Consider the following 18,882-nt stretch of genomic DNA (forward strand, 5'->3'; position numbering starts at 1 on the left):
AATAGATAATGCTAGAAACATCGAGAGAAGTCCTACGTAATCAGATGAATGTGGGACTGTCCTTGACAAGCACGATCAAGCTCTAAGGCTGGAACCATCCTGTACCTGAAAAGAATAATAAAGGAGTGGGTCAGACCCACGAGCAAGTTCTAATCTAACTACAATCCATACAGTGACCCGATACGCAGATACACCGTAGACACCTCACAATATCTATCTAGTCCATACGTATAAATATATCCACACTAAGGGACATTCACTAGTCTATAATAGGGGTCTCAACCTGAATAGAAGGCAACATGCGAATACGAACCCAAAGGTGGGCATGAGTACCTAGACCTAACAGGGTACACCTCAACCTATTATAACCAGCTACGCATCCACCGCATATACGCACCCTAACCAACGAGTCTGAGACTCAAGCTCAACTCGTGGTACCATTAACATATATATAAAGTCCGTCCAAATCCAGGGTATGTAATTCAACTATTTATTAAACTAACATACAATAAACCAACTAGTTAGTCACTCAACTTATTCAGTTGATATGACTTAACTACCATCCGTTAATCCAGGAAGTCATCCAACTTGGTTACAGCTGATCTGACGTAGTCACAATTAGGATTCGATATCTTTCAATCCATTCCATTAATCCATTAGGTTAGGTTTATGCGTTTTGAGCTAAACCGTCCCTAGTATGTCACCGTCCTATACCGGTACATACAATCCTCCATATCCATGTAAATTATAACATATATAACAGTTTAATAATTTACAGACCAAAAACCACCATCCAAATAATTGCAGAAGGAATCTTAACAATCTAGCAATTAAAATCCAGTAGTAATCCATGTAATTGTATCGTAGAATTAACTATTCTAACAATTAACATCCAACACATGCATAGTTCAAATTTAATAAAACAATGACCCTATCATGTATTTAAAATTAGTTCTATAATAATATTATAGTCCAATAAATCGCTAAATTAATCTAAGCGATCTAGTTCCCTCCATCCGGTAACAGAGTACTAAGTCATATACTTATATTTTGTTGTATCCATTAGCACAGAGCCCCCACTATGCCACAAGTCCAATATATTACTTTAAAAGACTTCATCGTGCATCTAAAATAAATTTAAAATCATTTTATAGCACCCTAAACCATCAGATTAAAATTAATCAACAAATTTCCTTTCAGCCGTTAACTGTACGCAAAGTTGTCAAATAGCGTACTGTTAATTTCATTTAAAACTAAAGGGTAAATTTATGCAATTCAAGACCTTAGTTACATGTTAAAATTATTATTTAACACCCAATTAAAATTTTAAAACTGATTAATAACCCAGAATACCCAAACAGTGACTGAAAATCACTTTTATGCACAAAACAAAGAAAGAGCCTGCTCTACTTTTCTAGAGCAGGCTCAAGGTGACATAGAGCCGGCTCTACCACACCTTGGAGCCGGCTCTAATAGGTGGGAGCTGGCTCTTGGCATTCCAGAGCCGGCACTCTCTCCCCCTGTGAGCTTCCTCTCCATTTCAGCTTTGTTCTGACCTCTGTTCCAACTCCGGCTTCCTCTCCGTTTCAGCTTTGTTCTGACCTCTGTTCCAACTCCGGCCAACTACAACCCTTCTGTTTGGTTTCTTAAACTGATCTTAAGTATCTTATTAACACCCAAGAACATCCCAAAGGTTTGATAACAACCCTTAGACCCAATCACGGAGATTAAATTTTGCTACTGAATTAACATGCGATAGGAACAAATCTGAAACTATTTGACAAATTGAAACGGAACAAATTGCAACACATATTTAAAGCAGAATGATAACAACCCTATGAGTTTTATATAACCCCAGTATTGTTCCTATATTTTGTTTACAGTAGTTGCAATAAAAAACAGAGACTAAAGTTACAACAGAAACAACATGCTTGCAGGATAGAAAACTGGAACGAAACTTGTATGCATTGCAATAGATTTATTTTCAACACCACAGACCATCAATATAGCATAATTTAAATAGGCAAATTCCAGTTACCGATTGATTAAACCCTAAAGGTTATCTAGGTGCACAGAACACGAGCCAAAGAGAAGGAGAAATAGAAGAACTTGCCTGCAGTTTTGGACTCAAAACTTTGTCGCCGTTTTCCTAACTTCCGGCAACCACTGACTTCCTTCTAACCTCCTCTGGTTCTGGTCTAATCCACCAAAATCCTCCCTTGGTACTCACTGTTCTTCTCCTTGACAATTGTTACAGTGCCTCCGTTCACAACCCTCTGTGCTAAGAACTTACTTCACATTTATGTAATCTGAATTATGATTGTAAACCCTAGGCTAAAGCATAATGGTTATATTTATAGGTTTAACTCTAAAACCCTAATCCTTGTAATTTTAGAGACAAAGCCCTAAACTTAATCCTAGTCGGCCCATAAACAAAACCTATGATTAAATTCTATGTTGATGCCCAAAAGAAACTGTGAGTCAATTAATGAATTTAAAACTCATGTAACTTAATTTTAACATTACAAGAATTATAGTAAGTTAATTTCCTAAGTTTAAAACAGTGAATTACAAATAATACAATTAATAATTTACGAAAATAGACACAACAATTAAGAATTTAAATAAACCAAATAATGCACATAAAACCAATTTAATTCAAATTTCAAATAACCAATTAAACAAATGAAAAATAATAAAATAAATAAAAATGCGATAAAGAAAATAAAAAAAATAAAAAAAATGCAATACAATAAATATTAAAAATGCCGAGACTATCCTTTTAAAATTAGGGGTATTACATTCTTCCCCCCTAACAAAAGGAATTCCGTCCTCGGAATTCGCTCTTATCTTATTCTAATATTTCAGGAAACTGTGAGCGAATGACATCCTCCCGTTCCCAAGTGGACTCAGCCTCATTGTGATGACTCCACTGCACATGAACCAAAGGGATAACCTTATTGCAAAGGATTTGATCCCGACGGTCAACAATACGACATGGTGGCTCCAAATAAGTTGCATCCGGCTGCAACTCAATCTCCCCAACATCGATATGCTGATACCGATCCTCATCGTGCAGAAATGTTCGCAACATAGAAACATGAAACACGTTGTGAACGCGATCCAAGTTATCCGGAAGTGCCAACCGATAAGCCACAACTCCCACTCGATCCGTAATCATGGATGGACCGACAAACCGCGGAGACAACTTCCCTTTCTTCCCAAAGCGTGTAACACCCAGGAGATACTTTGAAAAGAACCTGATCCCCAACTCGAAACTCCAAAGCATGAGTGCGACGATCCACATAGCTCTTCTGCCTACTTTAGGCAGTACGCATGCGATCTCGTATAAGAGCAATCTTTTCAGAGGTATCTTTGATGAACTCAGGACCTAAGAATCGATTCTCTCCAACCTCCATCCAACAAACAGGTGATCAACATGGTCGACCGTATAACGCCTCAAAAGGTGCCATCCCAATAGTCTTCTGGAAACTATTGTTTAAAGCAAACTCCACAAGTGACAAATATTCCTCCCAGTGGCCCTTGAAATCTAAAACACACAACCGAAGCATATCTTCCATAATCTGATTCACCTTCTCAGTCTGTCCGTCAGTCTGAGGATGATAAGCAGTACTAAGGTGTAACTCCGTACCTAAAGCCTGCTGAAAACTCTTCCAAAATCCAGATACAAAACTCGAATCCCTGTCCGATATAATAGACAATGGAATGCCATGTAGCTTCACAATCTCTGAAATGTAAAGCCTCGCCAACTGCTCCGAAATGTGGTCAGTGCAAATAGGCAAGAAATGAGCTGACTTGGTCAACCTATCCACAATGACCCATATGGAATTATGCCCCTTGAAAGAATTTGGCAACCCTTCCACAAAATCCATAGATATGCTCTCCTATTTCCACTCCGGAATTGGTAGTGGCTGTAGAGCTCCTGGCGGCCTCTGATGATCAATCTTAACCATCTGACAAGTACTACACTGAGAAACAAAAAGAGCAATGTCCCTCTTCATACCTGCCCACCAAAACTGCCGCTTCATATCCTGATACATCTTATCGCCTCCTAAATGAATAGAGAACTCAGAGTGGTGAGTCTTAGTCATCACATCCTTCCTCAAATTATCAGCAGAAGGTACCACTAACCATCCCTTGTACCTTAAACCTCCATCAGGCCCAACATAGTAGAATGGAACCTCTCCAGAAGCTATCTCTGCAACCTTATCAATACACTGCTGATTCGTGAGTTGTGTTTGTAAAACCTTGCGAATGATGGAAGGTGTAACCACCATGCAAGCCATAACAGCATCTGATAACTCATCCACACTCTTCAAAGCATTCTACTAAGTAGTGAATAGAGCAGAAAGACTACCAACAGGTCGGTGACTCAGTGCATCCGCCACCACATTCGCTTTCCCTGGATGGTACTGTATAGAAAAATGATAATCTTTTACAAACTCCAACCATCTGCGCTGTCTCATATTCAGCTCCCGCTGAGTGAACAAGTACTGCAGACTCTTGTGATCACTGAATAATCTGAAGGACTCACCCAACAGATAATGCCTCCAAATACGTAAGGCAAAAACCACTGCTACCAACTCCAAATCATGTGTTGGATAATTAAGCTCATGAGGCTTAAGTTTTCGAGATCTATAAGAAATCGGTCGCTCCTCCTGCATCAATACATATCCAAGACCCTGCAATGAAGCATCCGTGTAAATAAGATACTCTATCCTGCTCTGCGGAGTAGCCAGAACCGGTGCAGAAGCCAACTTCCTTTTCAGCTTATCAAAAGCTCGCTGACAGTGTTCATCCCACACGAACTGTACACCCTTCTTAGTCAGATGAGTGAGTGGTCCTGCTATCTTGGAGAACCCCTGGATGAATCTCCTGTAATATCCTGCTAGACCGAGAAAACTCCGAATCTCAATAGGTGATGTAGGCTGTCCCCACTCTACCACCGTTGAAACCTTGGCCGGATCCACTGCTATCCCCTTTTCTGACACCATGTGACCCAGAAATTTCACCTCCCGCTGCCAAAATTCACACTTCTCGAACTTGGCATATAACTGGTGCTCACGAAGCGTCTGCAAGACTATGCGAAGATGTCTAGCATGATCGTCCTCCGACCGAGAGTAGATCAAGATGTCATCAATAAAGACAATAACAAACTGATCCAAATAAGCCCGGAAGACTCTATTCATTAAGTCCATGAACACTGCAGGTGCATTAGTCGTCCCAAACGGCATAACACGAAACTCATAAGAACCATATCTCGTGAGAAATGCTGTCTTAGGAACATCCTGCTCCCTAACCCTCAGCTGATGATACCAAGAACGCAGATCAATCTTGGAGAAGTATGTGGCTCCCCTTAACTGATCAAACAAGTCATCAATCCTGGGCAAAGGATACTTGTTACGAATCGTAACCTTGTTCAACTCCCTGTAATCTATACACAGACGAAGCGAACCATCCTTTTTCTTCACAAATAGAACCGGTGCTCCCCAAGGTGATGTACTCCTACGAATAAAACCCTGGCTGAGTAACTGCTGAATCTGATCCCTCAGCTCTCTCATCTCTACCGGTGCCATCCTATAGGGTGCCCTAGCAATAGGCGCAGTGCCTGGAGCTAAGTCTATCACAAAATCGATCTCGCGACTAGGTGGCAACCCTGGAATCTCCTGAAATACATCCGGGAAATCCTATACAATCGATATGTTATCCAATGGCACAGTAATCCCCCCCTCATTTTCCTCCTCCATATGGAACAAATTGGTGCTACCGCCCCCTTTAGAACGTGGCATAGCTATTACATACAGATCCTGACCAAGTATGGTAAAAATAATAGATCTATCAAAACAATCAACTTGGGCATGGTAGTGAGACAACCAATCCATCCCAAGTATCACATCATAAGTGTGCATGTCCAGGATCAATAGATTGGCTAAAAATCTGAGTCTGCCAATATCTAGTGTCACAGGCCCATCACTCTCATGTATAATAGCTGTATCACCCAATGGTATAGAAATACCCTGGGGTTTAGTGCATACCCTCGTCCTCATCCCAGATAAAGTAACAAAAGTCTTACCTACAAATGAGTGTGTAGCACCTGTATCAAATAAAATACGTCCATGCAAACCATGAATAGGAAACTTACCCTCAATAGTCTGAGGTGCCTGAACATCCTGTGGCATGGGGTTATACACCCTGCCATAGTGCAACTGCTGTGGTGTCTATCCCTGAGTCTGCGGCGGTGCCGGTAAAGCCAGATGTGTCTGTCCCTGAATCCGTGGAACCTGTGGAGCTGGTTGAGGCACTGACGCCTTCTGTCCCTGCTGCACATACTGTCCCTGTCCCTGTCCTGCTTTAGGACACTGCCTGGTGGTATGACCATACTTTCCACAAGTGTAACAACTACCCTAGAAAGTACCAAATGGCCTCCTCTATCGGTTAGCCTGTGGCTGACCCTGTCCTGCCGGTGGTCCCCCATTCTGTTGCCTCTGAATAGGTGCCCCATTCCGATGAGCATCTGAACCACCCTTGTGCTTCTTCCAAGGCTGTTGTCCCTGGAACTTGCCTTTGTCATTCTACCGGTGACCATTGCCATTCCCCTTTTCAGTTGACTGATTAGTAGAGTCTTTATCACCCCGCTTCTCACTACGAGCCTGTCTGATGTCCACAGTCAACTGATACTGTTGTAGAGCAGCGTCTACCACCTAAGCATAGGTAGTATAGGCTGGACTACCTGTAATAGCTCTCTTGATAGACCACATCAGTCCCTTGACGAAACTGTTGCGCTTCTTCTCCTCTGTATCCACCTCCTCTGGTGCAAAGAGAGACAAGCGTGTGAACTGCTGCTCATACTCCGCCACTATCATGTTTTCCTAGTACAGATTTAGAAACTCGGTCTTCATAGCTACCCTGACTGCATAGGGAAAATATTTCTCATCAAAGCAAGCACTGAACTCATCATAAATCAATGTCATCCTTTCCTCTGGGGTGGTAACTGACTCCTACCACTGTAGTGCATCCCCAACTAACTTGAAAGTAGCAAGCATCTGCTTCTGAACCTCCGTGCACTGAACCAAATGAAGATGACGCTCAATGTCCTGTTTCCACTGGTGAGCTGCTCTCGCATCGGTTGAGCCTGAGAACACAAGTGGACTCCCCTTTGTGAAAGAGCTCCTAGCCTTTCCCCAAGAATCCGTCTGAACCACTGGTGCTGGTACAGGTGCCTGCTAAACCTGTGGTCGGCTCTGGAGTGCAGCTGTTACCCCAGCCTCTATAGCCCGAGCAATAAGGTCATTGAGGTGTGGAGGAATCTCTGGATCTCTGACCCGACCCTGAGTTTGTTGAACTTCCTCCTGCTCCTCCTGAAACCCTGGCATTTGCTGCTCTTCTTTCATTTGCCGACGTTGTAGACGTTCCAGCTGTCTACGTGCTGCTCTCCTCTGTCGACTATTCATGCTCTGTCCTCTTCCAGTGTTAACCATGCTGTTAATATAGAAAGACAGACATCAGTACGAGTTTAAACAAACCGTAAAAGAATTCAATGAATCCTAAACATGAGCTCTATATAAAAAAAAAAATGCTACGCGGAAGTCTTAATACGAAACGTCCTAGAGACACTTGAACCTAGAGTGCTCTGATACCAACTGTGATACCCCTCGGATCCGAGACACGGGTTGATCAGGCCCAGGCCCAAACCCGAGGGAATATCAAACAATTAAAATATTTTAAAGCGAACACAGATGACAAAATGAAATAATAAAGATGGAATAAAACTAAAAGAACATTTAATTAAAAAAAAACACTCTATGCATAACTGAAAAATAAAACTCCAATCCTCCAAAACTTCAAGGTTACAACTTGGGAATCCACTGGTGGACCCCTAACCAAAAGTTCAACAGAAACTGAAAACTGAAAATAGATAATGCTAGAAACATCGAGAGAAGTCCTACGTAATCAGATGAATGTGGGATTGTCCTTGACAAGCACGATCAAGCTCTAAGGCTGGAACCGTCCTGTACCTGAAAAGAATAATAAAGGAGTGGGTCAGACTCACGAGCAAGTTCTAATCTAACTGCAATCCATACAGTGACCCGATACGCAGATACACCGTAGACACCTCACAATATCTATCTAGTCCATATCTATAAATATATCCACACTAAGGGACATTCACTAGTCTATAATAGGGGTCTCAACCTAAATAGAAGGCAACATGCGAATACGCATCCAAAGGTGGGCATGAGTACCTAGACTTAACAGGGTACACCTCAACCTATTATAACCAGCTACGCATCCACCGCATATACGCACCCTAACCAACGAGTCTGAGACTCAAGCTCAACTCGTGGTACCATAAACATATATATAAAGTCCGTCCAAATCCAGGGTATGTAATTCAACTATTTATTAAACTGACATACAATAAACCAACTAGTTAGTCACTCAACTTATTCAATTGATATGACTTAACTACCATCCGTTAATCCAGGAAGTCATCCAACTTGGTTACAGCTGATCTGACTTAGTCACAATTAGGATTCGATATCTTTCAATCCATTCCATTAATCCATTAGGTTAGGTTTATGCGTTTTGAGTTAAACCGTCCCTAGTATGTCACCATCCCATACCGGTACATACAATCCTCCATATCCATGTAAATTACAACATATATAACAGTTTAATAATTTATAGACCAAAAACCACCATCCAAATAATTGCAGAAGGAATCTTAACAATCTAGCAATTAAAATCCAGTAGTAATCCATGTAATTGCATCGAAGAATTAACTATTCTAACAATTAACATCCAACACATGCATAGTTCAAATTTAATAAAACAATGGCCTCTGTTCCAACTCCGGCTTCCTCTCCGTTTCAGCTTTGTTCTGACCTCTGTTCCAACTCCGGCTAACTACAACCTTTCTGTTTGGTTTCTTAAACTGATCTTAAGTATCTTATTAACACCCAAGAACATCCCAAAGGTTTGATAACAACCCTTAGACCCAATCATAGAGATTAAATTTTGCTACTGAATTAACATGCGATAGGAACAAATCTGAAACTATTTGACAAATTGAAACGGAACAAATTGCAACACATATTTAAAGCAGAATAATAACAACCCTATGAGTTTTATATAACCCCAGTATTGTTCCTATATTTTGTTTACAGTAGTTGCAATAAAAAACAGAGACTAAAGTTACAACAGAAACAACATGCTTGCAGGACAGAAAACTGGAACGAAACTTGTATGCATTGCAATAGATTTATTTTCAACACCACAGACCATCAATATAGCATAATTTAAATAGGCAAATTCCAGTTACCGATTGATTAAACCCTAAAGGTTATCTAGGTGCACAGAACACGAGCCAAAGAGAAGGAGAAAGAGAAGAACTTGCCTGCAGTTTTGGACTCAAAACTTTGTCGCCGTTTTCCTAACTTCTGGCAACCACTGACTTCCTTCTAACCTCCTCTGGTTCTGGTCTAATCCACCAAAATCCTCCCTTGGTACTCACTGTTCTTCTCCTTGACAATTCTTACAGTGCCTCCGTTCACAACCCTCTGTGCTAAGAACTTGCTTCACGTTTATGTAATCTGAATTATGATTGTAAACCCTAGGCTAAAGCATAATGGTTGTATTTATAGGTTTAACTCTAAAACCCTAATCCTTGTAATTTTAGAGACGAAGCCCTAAACTTAATCCTAGTCGGCCCATAAACAAAACCTATGATTAAATTCTACGTTGATGCCCAAAAGAAACTGTGAGTCAATTAATGAATTTAAAACTCACGTAACTTAATTTTAACATTACAAGAATTATAGTAAGTTAATTTCCTAAGTTTAAAACAGTGAATTACAAATAATACAATTAATAATTTACGAAAATAGACAGAACAATTAAGAATTTAAATAAACCAAATAATGCACATAAAACCAATTTAATTCAAATTTCAAATAACCAATTAAACAACTGAAAAACAATAAAATAAATAAAAATGCGATAAAGACAATAAAATAAATAAAAAAATGCAATACAATAAATATTAAAAATGCCAAGACTATCCTTTTAAAATTAGGGGTATTACACAAGAGCACATCAATGACAGTACTTGTAAGCTGGCTCCCTCAGTACCATGACATGGGACTTATTGGAGGACTTTTCACAAGTCTAGTGAGTGGTGGATCTGCAGTTTTATTTTCTCCAACAGCATTTATCAGGAATCCTGTCTTATGGCTAGAGACCATGAGCAAATACCGGGCGACTCATTGTGCTGGCCCCAACTTTGCTTTTAAACTCATTGTGAGAAGATTGGAGTCTGAAAAGTATAAACTACAGAATATCAACTTGTCCTCCATAGTTTTCCTCATGGTCGCTGCTGAACCAGTGAGGGCAAAAACACTAAGACGATTCATCGAGTTAACTAGGCCTTTTGGCTTTTCCCAAGAGGCGCTTGCTCCTGGATATGGCTTGGCAGAAAATTGTGTGTATGTAAGCAGTGCATTTGGAGAAGGAAAACCAATCCTGGTAGATTGGCAAGGAAGAGTTTGTTGTGGTAATGCTGATCCAAATGATCCAGATGTTGACATCAGAATTGTTAATCCAGATACCGGTAAAGAACATGAAAAGCCTGAAAAGGAAGGGGAGATATGGATTAGTAGTTCGAGTGCGGGAATTGGGTACTGGGGCATGGAAGAGTTGACCCAGAAGACCTTCAGGAATGAGTTTCAGAATCACATTGGGAAGAAGTACACAAGAACCGGAGACCTTGGATGGATTATTGAAGGAAATTTATTTATCACTGGAAGAATAAAAGATCTTATTATTGTTGCTGGAAGAAATGTGTACTCATCAGACATTGAAAAGGCAATTGAGTGTTCATCTAAGGTTCTACGCCCAGGATGTTGCGCTATGATTGGTGTTCCAGAAGATATTCTACTAGCAAAAGGTATAGCAGTTCCTGAAAGTTCTGACCAGGTTGGATTGGTTGTGATTGCAGAAGTTCGTGAAGGTAAGGCTGTTGGTAAGGAAGTTATTGAACTGATTCAAACCCGTGTTGCTGAAGAACACGGTTTAGCTATTGCTTCTGTTGTGCTGATCCAACCACGAACCATTTGTAAGACCACATCAGGAAAGATCAAGAGATTTGAATGTCTCAAGCAGTTTATTGATGGGACTTTGAATGTGATAGAGCAGCCAGTTCTTACAGGAAGATTGTCAGACCCATTTATGAGAAAAGCATGCCAACCTCAGGTCACAAGCAATTCTGTTTCTAGTAATCCTAATATTTCTAGAAAAGAAATTATGGATTTCCTGAAGAGTTTACTCTCAGAGCAGACAGGAATTGCTTTTCTAAATATTTCCATCACCGAGAGCCTAGTATCCTATGGTATAGATTCGATTGGTGTGGTTCGGGCAGCTCAAAAACTTTCTGATTTCCTTGGAGTTCCAGTTGGGGCAATTGACATCTTCACAGCTACTTGCATTGAAGATTTGGCAAATTTTGCAGAGAATCTCCTAAAAAAGACTTAACCTCAGTTAATTGCCCATTCATCCTATCCTACCAAAACCAATGATAACTCTAGGGACTTAGTAATTGAAATTCCAATGTTCCACAAGTTGTGCATTTGGTTATTTCAACTCCTGGCTCTTACTTATGTTTCCATGATGATAATAATCCCTGCATATCTATCAATTTCTGCTTATATAACATTGACCTCTGCTAGCTATAACCTGATAAAGAGAACTCCCTGGTTTGGTTACTTAATTTCCTTGGGTTGTGCTCCTCTTGCTTGGATCCTTTGCATACTCTCTACCTGTATATGCATTGCTTTCTTTGGGAATTCATTCTTGCAGCCTAACTACGTTATGAGCTCGGAAATTCCCATTTGGTCATTGGATTTCGTTAAATGTTGGGCACTCCACAAGGCCCAAGAAGTTTCTTCAAAAGTTCTTGCAGTGCATTTGAGAGGAACAGTGTTCTTGAAATACTGGTTTGTGATGCTTGGGGCCAGGATCGGAACATCTGTTTTGCTTGACACCATTGACATTACAGACCCTTCTCTAGTTTCAATTGGAGATGGAGTAGTGCTTGTAGAAGGAGTATTGGTGCAAAGTCATGAGGTGAAGAACGGGGTCTTGAGTTTTGGCCCCATCAGGATTGGCTGAGATTCTACTGTTGGTCCTTATGCTGTAATTCAGAAGGGAAGTGTTGTGGAAGATGGAACTAAGGTACCAGCTCTGCAAACAAGTGAAGGAAACCAAATCCAATCCAAGACTGGCAATGCTGATACTATTCAAAAGGTTAGTAACTATAATATTTCCTATTTCAATATTATTGACATTTAATCTTCTTTAGATATTGTATAAAAATTTAAAAGTCTATTGATAGTGATTTAAAATACTGTCAAGCACCAACTGATCTAAAACCCTAAGCACATACAGACGGGTGTAGCATGCTTATTTAATACTTCACCGCGTGTCCCCTTCTTTGGTATCCCATCCACATGAAACATAAATAATGGTAGGTTTATATACAAAATAAAATGAGAGCAACAATGAAATTAAATTAAAATGAACACAAAATATATGATAAAAAAAAGAAATTTAAATTTTATTCACAGTACTGAGAATAAGAATATTATATGTGTATTTATGATCTTCTTTTTTTTTTTCTTTTCATAATTGGTTTTGTATAAAAGAGAGAAAAAGTATTTACAGGCGCACAGAGGGCATTCATAATGAAACTGAAATGGTAAACCTATTTCATAAAAAGAAATGAAATGTAAAAACAAAACAATCTAAATAATGTCTCTAAGAGGGAGATTATAAACATCAAGAACTTCAAGTAAAATTTGTCGAGCCACCTCAAAGGTGGATCGAGAACTGTGGTCATGAAGTCTTCGATTTCTCTCTTGCCAAATACCCCAAAGACCAGCAACTAGCATAGTATGAACCATTTTGCTACTCTGCTGCAAAAACCAAATCAACAAATCATCCACCGAGTTCAAAAGAGTAAAATCAGTCCTCCAATCAAGTGTGTCTGCCAACCATTTCCAGAAATTCCTTGCAAATGGACATTGAACAAACAAATGGTTTCTGGTGTCAATCCCTTGTAAACAGATAGAACATCTTGGAGCCAGCTGCACCTTTCTTCTCTGCAAATTATACATAGACAGCAGTCTATCTTGGAACGACCACCTCGGCCTAGCTTTGCCTCAGCAAATTTTAGACCAATTAACCTCTGGATTTATGGCCCTACAGCTTTCCCACACATTTTTGAAAGAAAAATAGCCTCCATCCCAAAGTAATCTATCAGTTCTAGAGTGAATTGTCAATGTACACAAATAATCTCTAATAGGTTTAAAGATATCCTCCTGTAACAATTCAAAATTCCATCCACCATCAATCATTAGATGAGACAGTGATGAATTCCATGTGAAACCCAACCTTCTGACAATACTATAGCCAAATTTCTGCAATAATGTCGCCCCCTCACACCAAGGGTCTGATAGAGCTTTAAAGAACTGCCCGTTACCAATTGAGAAATGAATTGCATTAAGCAAAGTTTCTCTAACATTAATCATGTTCTTCCACAAGATTGAATGAGAAATTTTAGGAGTAGCATTCCAAAAATAAGAAGATGCTGTATACCTGTGATGAAACCAAGATATCCAAAGCCTATCCTTGCTTAATAGGAATCCCAAGCCAAAACACACTAAGAAGTGACCTGCAGATCTTTCAATTTCCTGATACCCAAACCTCCCTCAGCTTTGGGCCTGCACATCATATCCCAGCTCAAGAGGTGAAGTTTATTCATGTTTTCTCCAAACAAAATCTCCACACATCTTTTGAATTTGATTGATGACTGCTATAGGAAGTTGAAAAACACTGCACCAGTAAAGACATATAGGAGTAATAACCGTCTTGATCAGCCCAGCTTTACCTGCAGTAGATAGCAGCTTGGTACTCCAATGAGACAATGATCCTTTTTCTTCTTCACTGAGGGGACGTGATGTTCTCCTGTTGAATTTCCTTGCTATTGTTCTCCAACATGGAAAGCAGTGCTGCTGATTATGATAGTAGTACACTTAGTGTTAACTTAGATTATAACAAAAAATTTGCATTTTTTTAAAATAAAACAAAATCTCACAAAACAGAACTTGAAATTGGAAAAAAATTGATAATAGAAGAAAGTGAAGGACCCAACTGGTGACAAGGGATATTTGTCGCTGAGCAAAATTTGGTGTATGGACCATCAATTCTCCAACTTTGCGTAAAGCTATGTTTGGGAGCACTGCCAAGGGATATTTGTGTTTGACTATTATTATAGTGAGTTTCTCGTGTGCCAGTGTATACATCAAGTTCTTTGAGTCAGTAGTTATAAGAAATGTTGTAAGAGAAATGTATTAATAATATATATTTTTCTCTTGCAATTATACAGGGAAGCTTTTGTTGTGCTCAGAGCGACTAAATTTTTGGGGCATGAAGACGTCTATGATATATACAGAGAAAGATTTAAATACATATATACATACAAGTATATGTATATATGTATATATATGGATTAAGATAATATCTTCAGTACAAGTTATGAAATATATATCCATCATAACATGTACTGAAGATATTATTTACTACTACAAATATATTATTCTCATGTGGCTTTTGGTTCTAATAATCATATATATCGATTAATGGGACATAGTCTTGCACCTTTTTTTGTTTTTGTTTTTTTAAATATAACTAGACATAATTCAAGATATATTTTATATTACAACTGACATTGACCTTCGGTTTCCCTACCTTGGTTGCAGGGCAAAATTGTACAAGAAATCATGAATAAACCCAATGAAAAATTTGTATCCTTTTACCACTTCTTGGGCATTTATGCAGTTGCTTCCATCAGCTGTCTATCTGCTGCTATTGCTTACTTCATCTTACTTTGGCTAGCATAGAAGCCTCATTCCTTTCAACACTTCAGTTTTTTCTGCATATGTGGAGCCTTTCACTGGTTGCCATTCACCATTGTAGCATATGCAACTATGTTCAGAAGTGTTCCTTCAAGCCCTTTTCAGTTCGCCATCGCTGTTTCAATTTCTTACCTGGCTCATGGTCTTATCCTCTGCTTGATCACCAGCGCTTCGACCCATGTTCTCTCCAAAACACAAGTGTCAAGCAGAGCACACCTAGAGTCTTGGCTTTGCCATTGAAGTATCATAGCCTGCCATCTCAGATTTGCCAAGTTCCTTTCCGGAACAGAAGCCTTATGCATGTATTTCCGCCTTTTGGGAGCAAAAATCGGCCAGCATTGTTCTATCAGAACCATTAATCCTATCACAGAACCGAAATTGATTTCAATTGCTGATGGTGTCCATTTAGGTGACTTCAGCCGAATCAGACCCGGACTCTGTACCTCTATTGGCTTTGTTCGCGGAAAAATTATGATTAGGGATAATGCAGTTATTGGAAGTCAAAGCCTTGTCCTCCCCGGTTCTGTTATTGAGAAGGATGTTATTCTTGGCGCTCTCTCAGTTGCCCCAATGAGATCAGTTCTCCAAAAGGGGTATCTTTGTTGGATCTAAAATACCAGTTATGGTAAAGAACAACATGCATATTCTGGATGACCGGTTAGAGGAGATGGACATAAAATATAAGAAGGTAGTCGGAAATCTTGCTACAAATTTATCTGCCACGACGCTGAAGGTCAGATCAAGATTCTTTCATCGAATTGGGGCTGCTGGAAAGGGATTCTTGAGGCTCTACAATGACATCCCTGGCTTCCAAGAACACAACATCTTCAGCCCCGGAAAGATTTACCTTATCATCATCCGTCACAGTAACGTCTTAAGTTACAATGATGATGCAAGGATTGATCTACGTGGTGCAGCAATACAGATCATTTCAGTTGAAGGTGGTCATGATACTCCACTTCTGATCTGACACTAAAGACAGGCAAGGTGTTTAATGCCCGTACCATTGGTGACTTTGCAATGTGGCTTGTGTGTGGCAAGGCAGCACGAGAAGAGTTTGTGAAGCATGCTCCACATGTCCGTGAAGCAATTTGGGACTCCCTCCGCCGTGCTGACTCATACACTGAGCTACATTATTATTCAACTTTTTGCAGGTTTTTTTAGATTAAAAGGTGGACAGGAAATGTATGTTAAATTCAAGTTGAGGCCTTTCGATGATAAGATCGGTGAGGATTCTGGTAAGGTGGAGCCTGTGGGAATACTTCCACCAGAAACTGGTTTTATCCCAAGGGATGCAAATGATTCATGCCCACTTTTTTTCCTCGCTGAAGATTTCCAAAGCCGTGTGAATTCCCTTGACAGAGTTCATTATGTCCTTCAACTCCAAGCCCGGGCAATCCCACAGGACGAAGGCATCCGTGACACTGCACTCGACTGTACCAAGCCATGGGATGAAACCGAATTCCCATATATAGATGTGGGAGAGATAACTATTGATCACATGCTCACTGAAGAAGAATCAGAAAAGCTGGAGTTCAATCCTTACCGGCGATGCCATGAAGTGGACGTCATCCGGGCTACATCTTACTCCCAGAGTGCTTCAGTTGATCATGGCCGCTCAATAGTATATGAGATATGCCAGCATTTGCGAAACAGGAAGTCACTTCCAGAGGCGTGGAGGATCTTCCTAGAGCAATCCGACGTGAAACTGGACCTTTCTGGTTGTCCAATGGCAGCAGCATTAGAGAAGGAAGATACACAAAAAGTGACACTGGCAAGAAAATGGTATCAAACCTTGTGGCTCATTTTGGCTCAACCATTGCTACAGACAGTTCTGCCTAATTTCCTGACAGGGTTGGTCATCTTTGCTCCTCTAAACTGGGTTCTATACATGAAGGAGACAAAGAAGCTTCCTTTACATTGGTTACTGCCTCTTTTCTGGGTTTATTCAGGGGTTTTAGTTGGACTAGTTTGTGTTGTGACCAAATGGATTTTGGTAGGAAAAAAGAGAGAAGGTGAGAGTGTGCTGATTTGGAGTAAAGAGATCTTTTTGGACACCATATGGCAGGCCATAAGGACATTGGTTGGGGAATATTTTATGGAAATGACAAGTGGGTCTGCTCTGTTTGGGCTGTGGATGAGGCTAATGGGTTCAAGAATCAGGTGGGACCAAGGAGTATATGTTGATAGCATGGGTGCTGTGATGAATCCTGACATGGTTGAGATTGAAAGGAATGGGTGTGGGGAGAGAAGCTCTGTTGTGTGGACACATATATGAAGGTGAAGGAGGGAAAGTGAAGTATGGGAAGATTAGGATTGGGGAAGGTGGGCTTGTGGGTACTAGAGCTGTGGCCATGCCTGGAGTGACAGTGGAGAGTGAGGGGAGTCTTGGTCCTCTTTCCCTGGCAATGAAAGAAGAGATTGTTAAGTAAAGGTGGAAGGCTAAAACTCCAGTTAAGAAAAACTATTAGTACAAGTGTGTGTGTATATACAGTGAAAGAATCGAGAGTGACTCTGCCTTGGAGTGAAAGGGGTTTGCCATTGGTGTTCGTGCAGATTGATCCAAAGGCTTCCTCCAGTAATTGGGATTGCTTCTAGGATCACCTGTTCTCTTGTTTATCTCTTGACAGATTTTCTTTCCATCCTTTGTTATTTTTCTTTGCTTCAGTTTTCCTTTGCTGTACAATATTAGAATATTGTATAATGGTTTGGTTTAACATGAAAGGACACAAACTCTCTGAATTAAGTGCCTTTGATATTTGATTACCAGCTATAATTTTATGTGTGTATTATATACTCACTCCGTCTATTTAGGGACGGAGGGAGTATATATATATACCTATTACTTTCTTGATTTGGTATTTTTGTCTCTTAAAATAATTTTTTTTTTTGATAATTTGAAGACACTATAGGGGTAAGAGGGTCTTTTAGTCTTAATTGATGGGTATTTTGGTTACTTCAAACAAATTTTCTGACAAAAATGACTCTTTTTTGTAGAGGTCTTTGCAAAATCGTGGCAAACCTCAGGAGTCACGTTCTAGAAAAATGTAAACCTCATATTTATTTACAATTAGGCCAAATCTTTGGGAAGTAATTGTAGTTTACCTAAGAAAAACTATTAGTACAAGCGTAGACAATGTAATGCGATGCAACTATCTAGTAGTAAGAGAAATTTTGTCAAACACAATGACTAAACGTGAAAGATGCATTGTGTTGTGTGACTGTCAATATCAAACAAAATAGGGCGAAACACTGGTCCAATGAGCCCAAGGGCTAGTACCATCAGCAAATGAATGTCAAAATTAGGTCCACCCACTACATATGTGAGATAGTCGAGGGTCTTCTTAAAATATAAAAACATATATCTATAAGCATGAAAGTGGGAGCTTTCTATTACTTATTGTTACAAGTAATAGAAAGTGGGAGTTTTCCCCATCACAATGCAACCTATTTATAAGTAGTTTTTCCCCAACAGTTCACTCTTCTTTTTCCCTTGGTTCTTATTCACATTCCGCGCCTATACACACACAATCATACTAATAATGGACTCAACGTAATAATGGACTCAACGTAATTGACTTTCACAACACTCCCCCTTGGAGTCAATCATACTACACTGAGTTTATCTAAAATTTTATTAATCACACACAAAACATAACTGCTAAGACATCTATTGGGAAATTATGCTGTTCTATACATGATGCAATACCCTTCAATACCCTTCAGCTCCAACTCAGTGATTATCAGACTGGACTGATATATCTTTCTTCGGTGGGAGTCTATCATACTACACTGAGTTTATCTGAGATTTTATTAATCACACACAAAACATAACTGCTGAGACATATATTGGGAAATTATGCTCTTCTATACATGATGCAATACCCTTCAG

At 39.7% G+C, this 18,882-nt stretch overlaps 1 protein-coding gene and 1 pseudogene across 1 annotated transcript; both read left to right on the top strand.

Annotated features, from left to right (window-relative positions):
- Positions 1 to 10,119: 10,119 nt before the first annotated feature.
- On the top strand, positions 10,120 to 11,550 carry LOC132313937 (uncharacterized). The gene has a single exon (XM_059812875.1). It carries the CDS (start codon positions 10,120 to 10,122, stop codon positions 11,548 to 11,550), a length of 1,431 nt encoding a protein of 476 aa, XP_059668858.1.
- Positions 11,551 to 15,612: 4,062 nt separating this feature from the next.
- LOC132311041 (uncharacterized) lies at positions 15,613 to 17,422 on the top strand (annotated as a pseudogene).
- Positions 17,423 to 18,882: the final 1,460 nt, after the last annotated feature.

This window comes from Cornus florida, unplaced genomic scaffold (genome assembly GCF_030987335.1).
Source record: "Cornus florida cultivar Cherokee Brave unplaced genomic scaffold, ASM3098733v1 CherokeeBrave_3.0.0_Hap2_Chr06, whole genome shotgun sequence".
In the NCBI taxonomy this organism is placed as follows: domain Eukaryota; kingdom Viridiplantae; phylum Streptophyta; class Magnoliopsida; order Cornales; family Cornaceae; genus Cornus; species Cornus florida.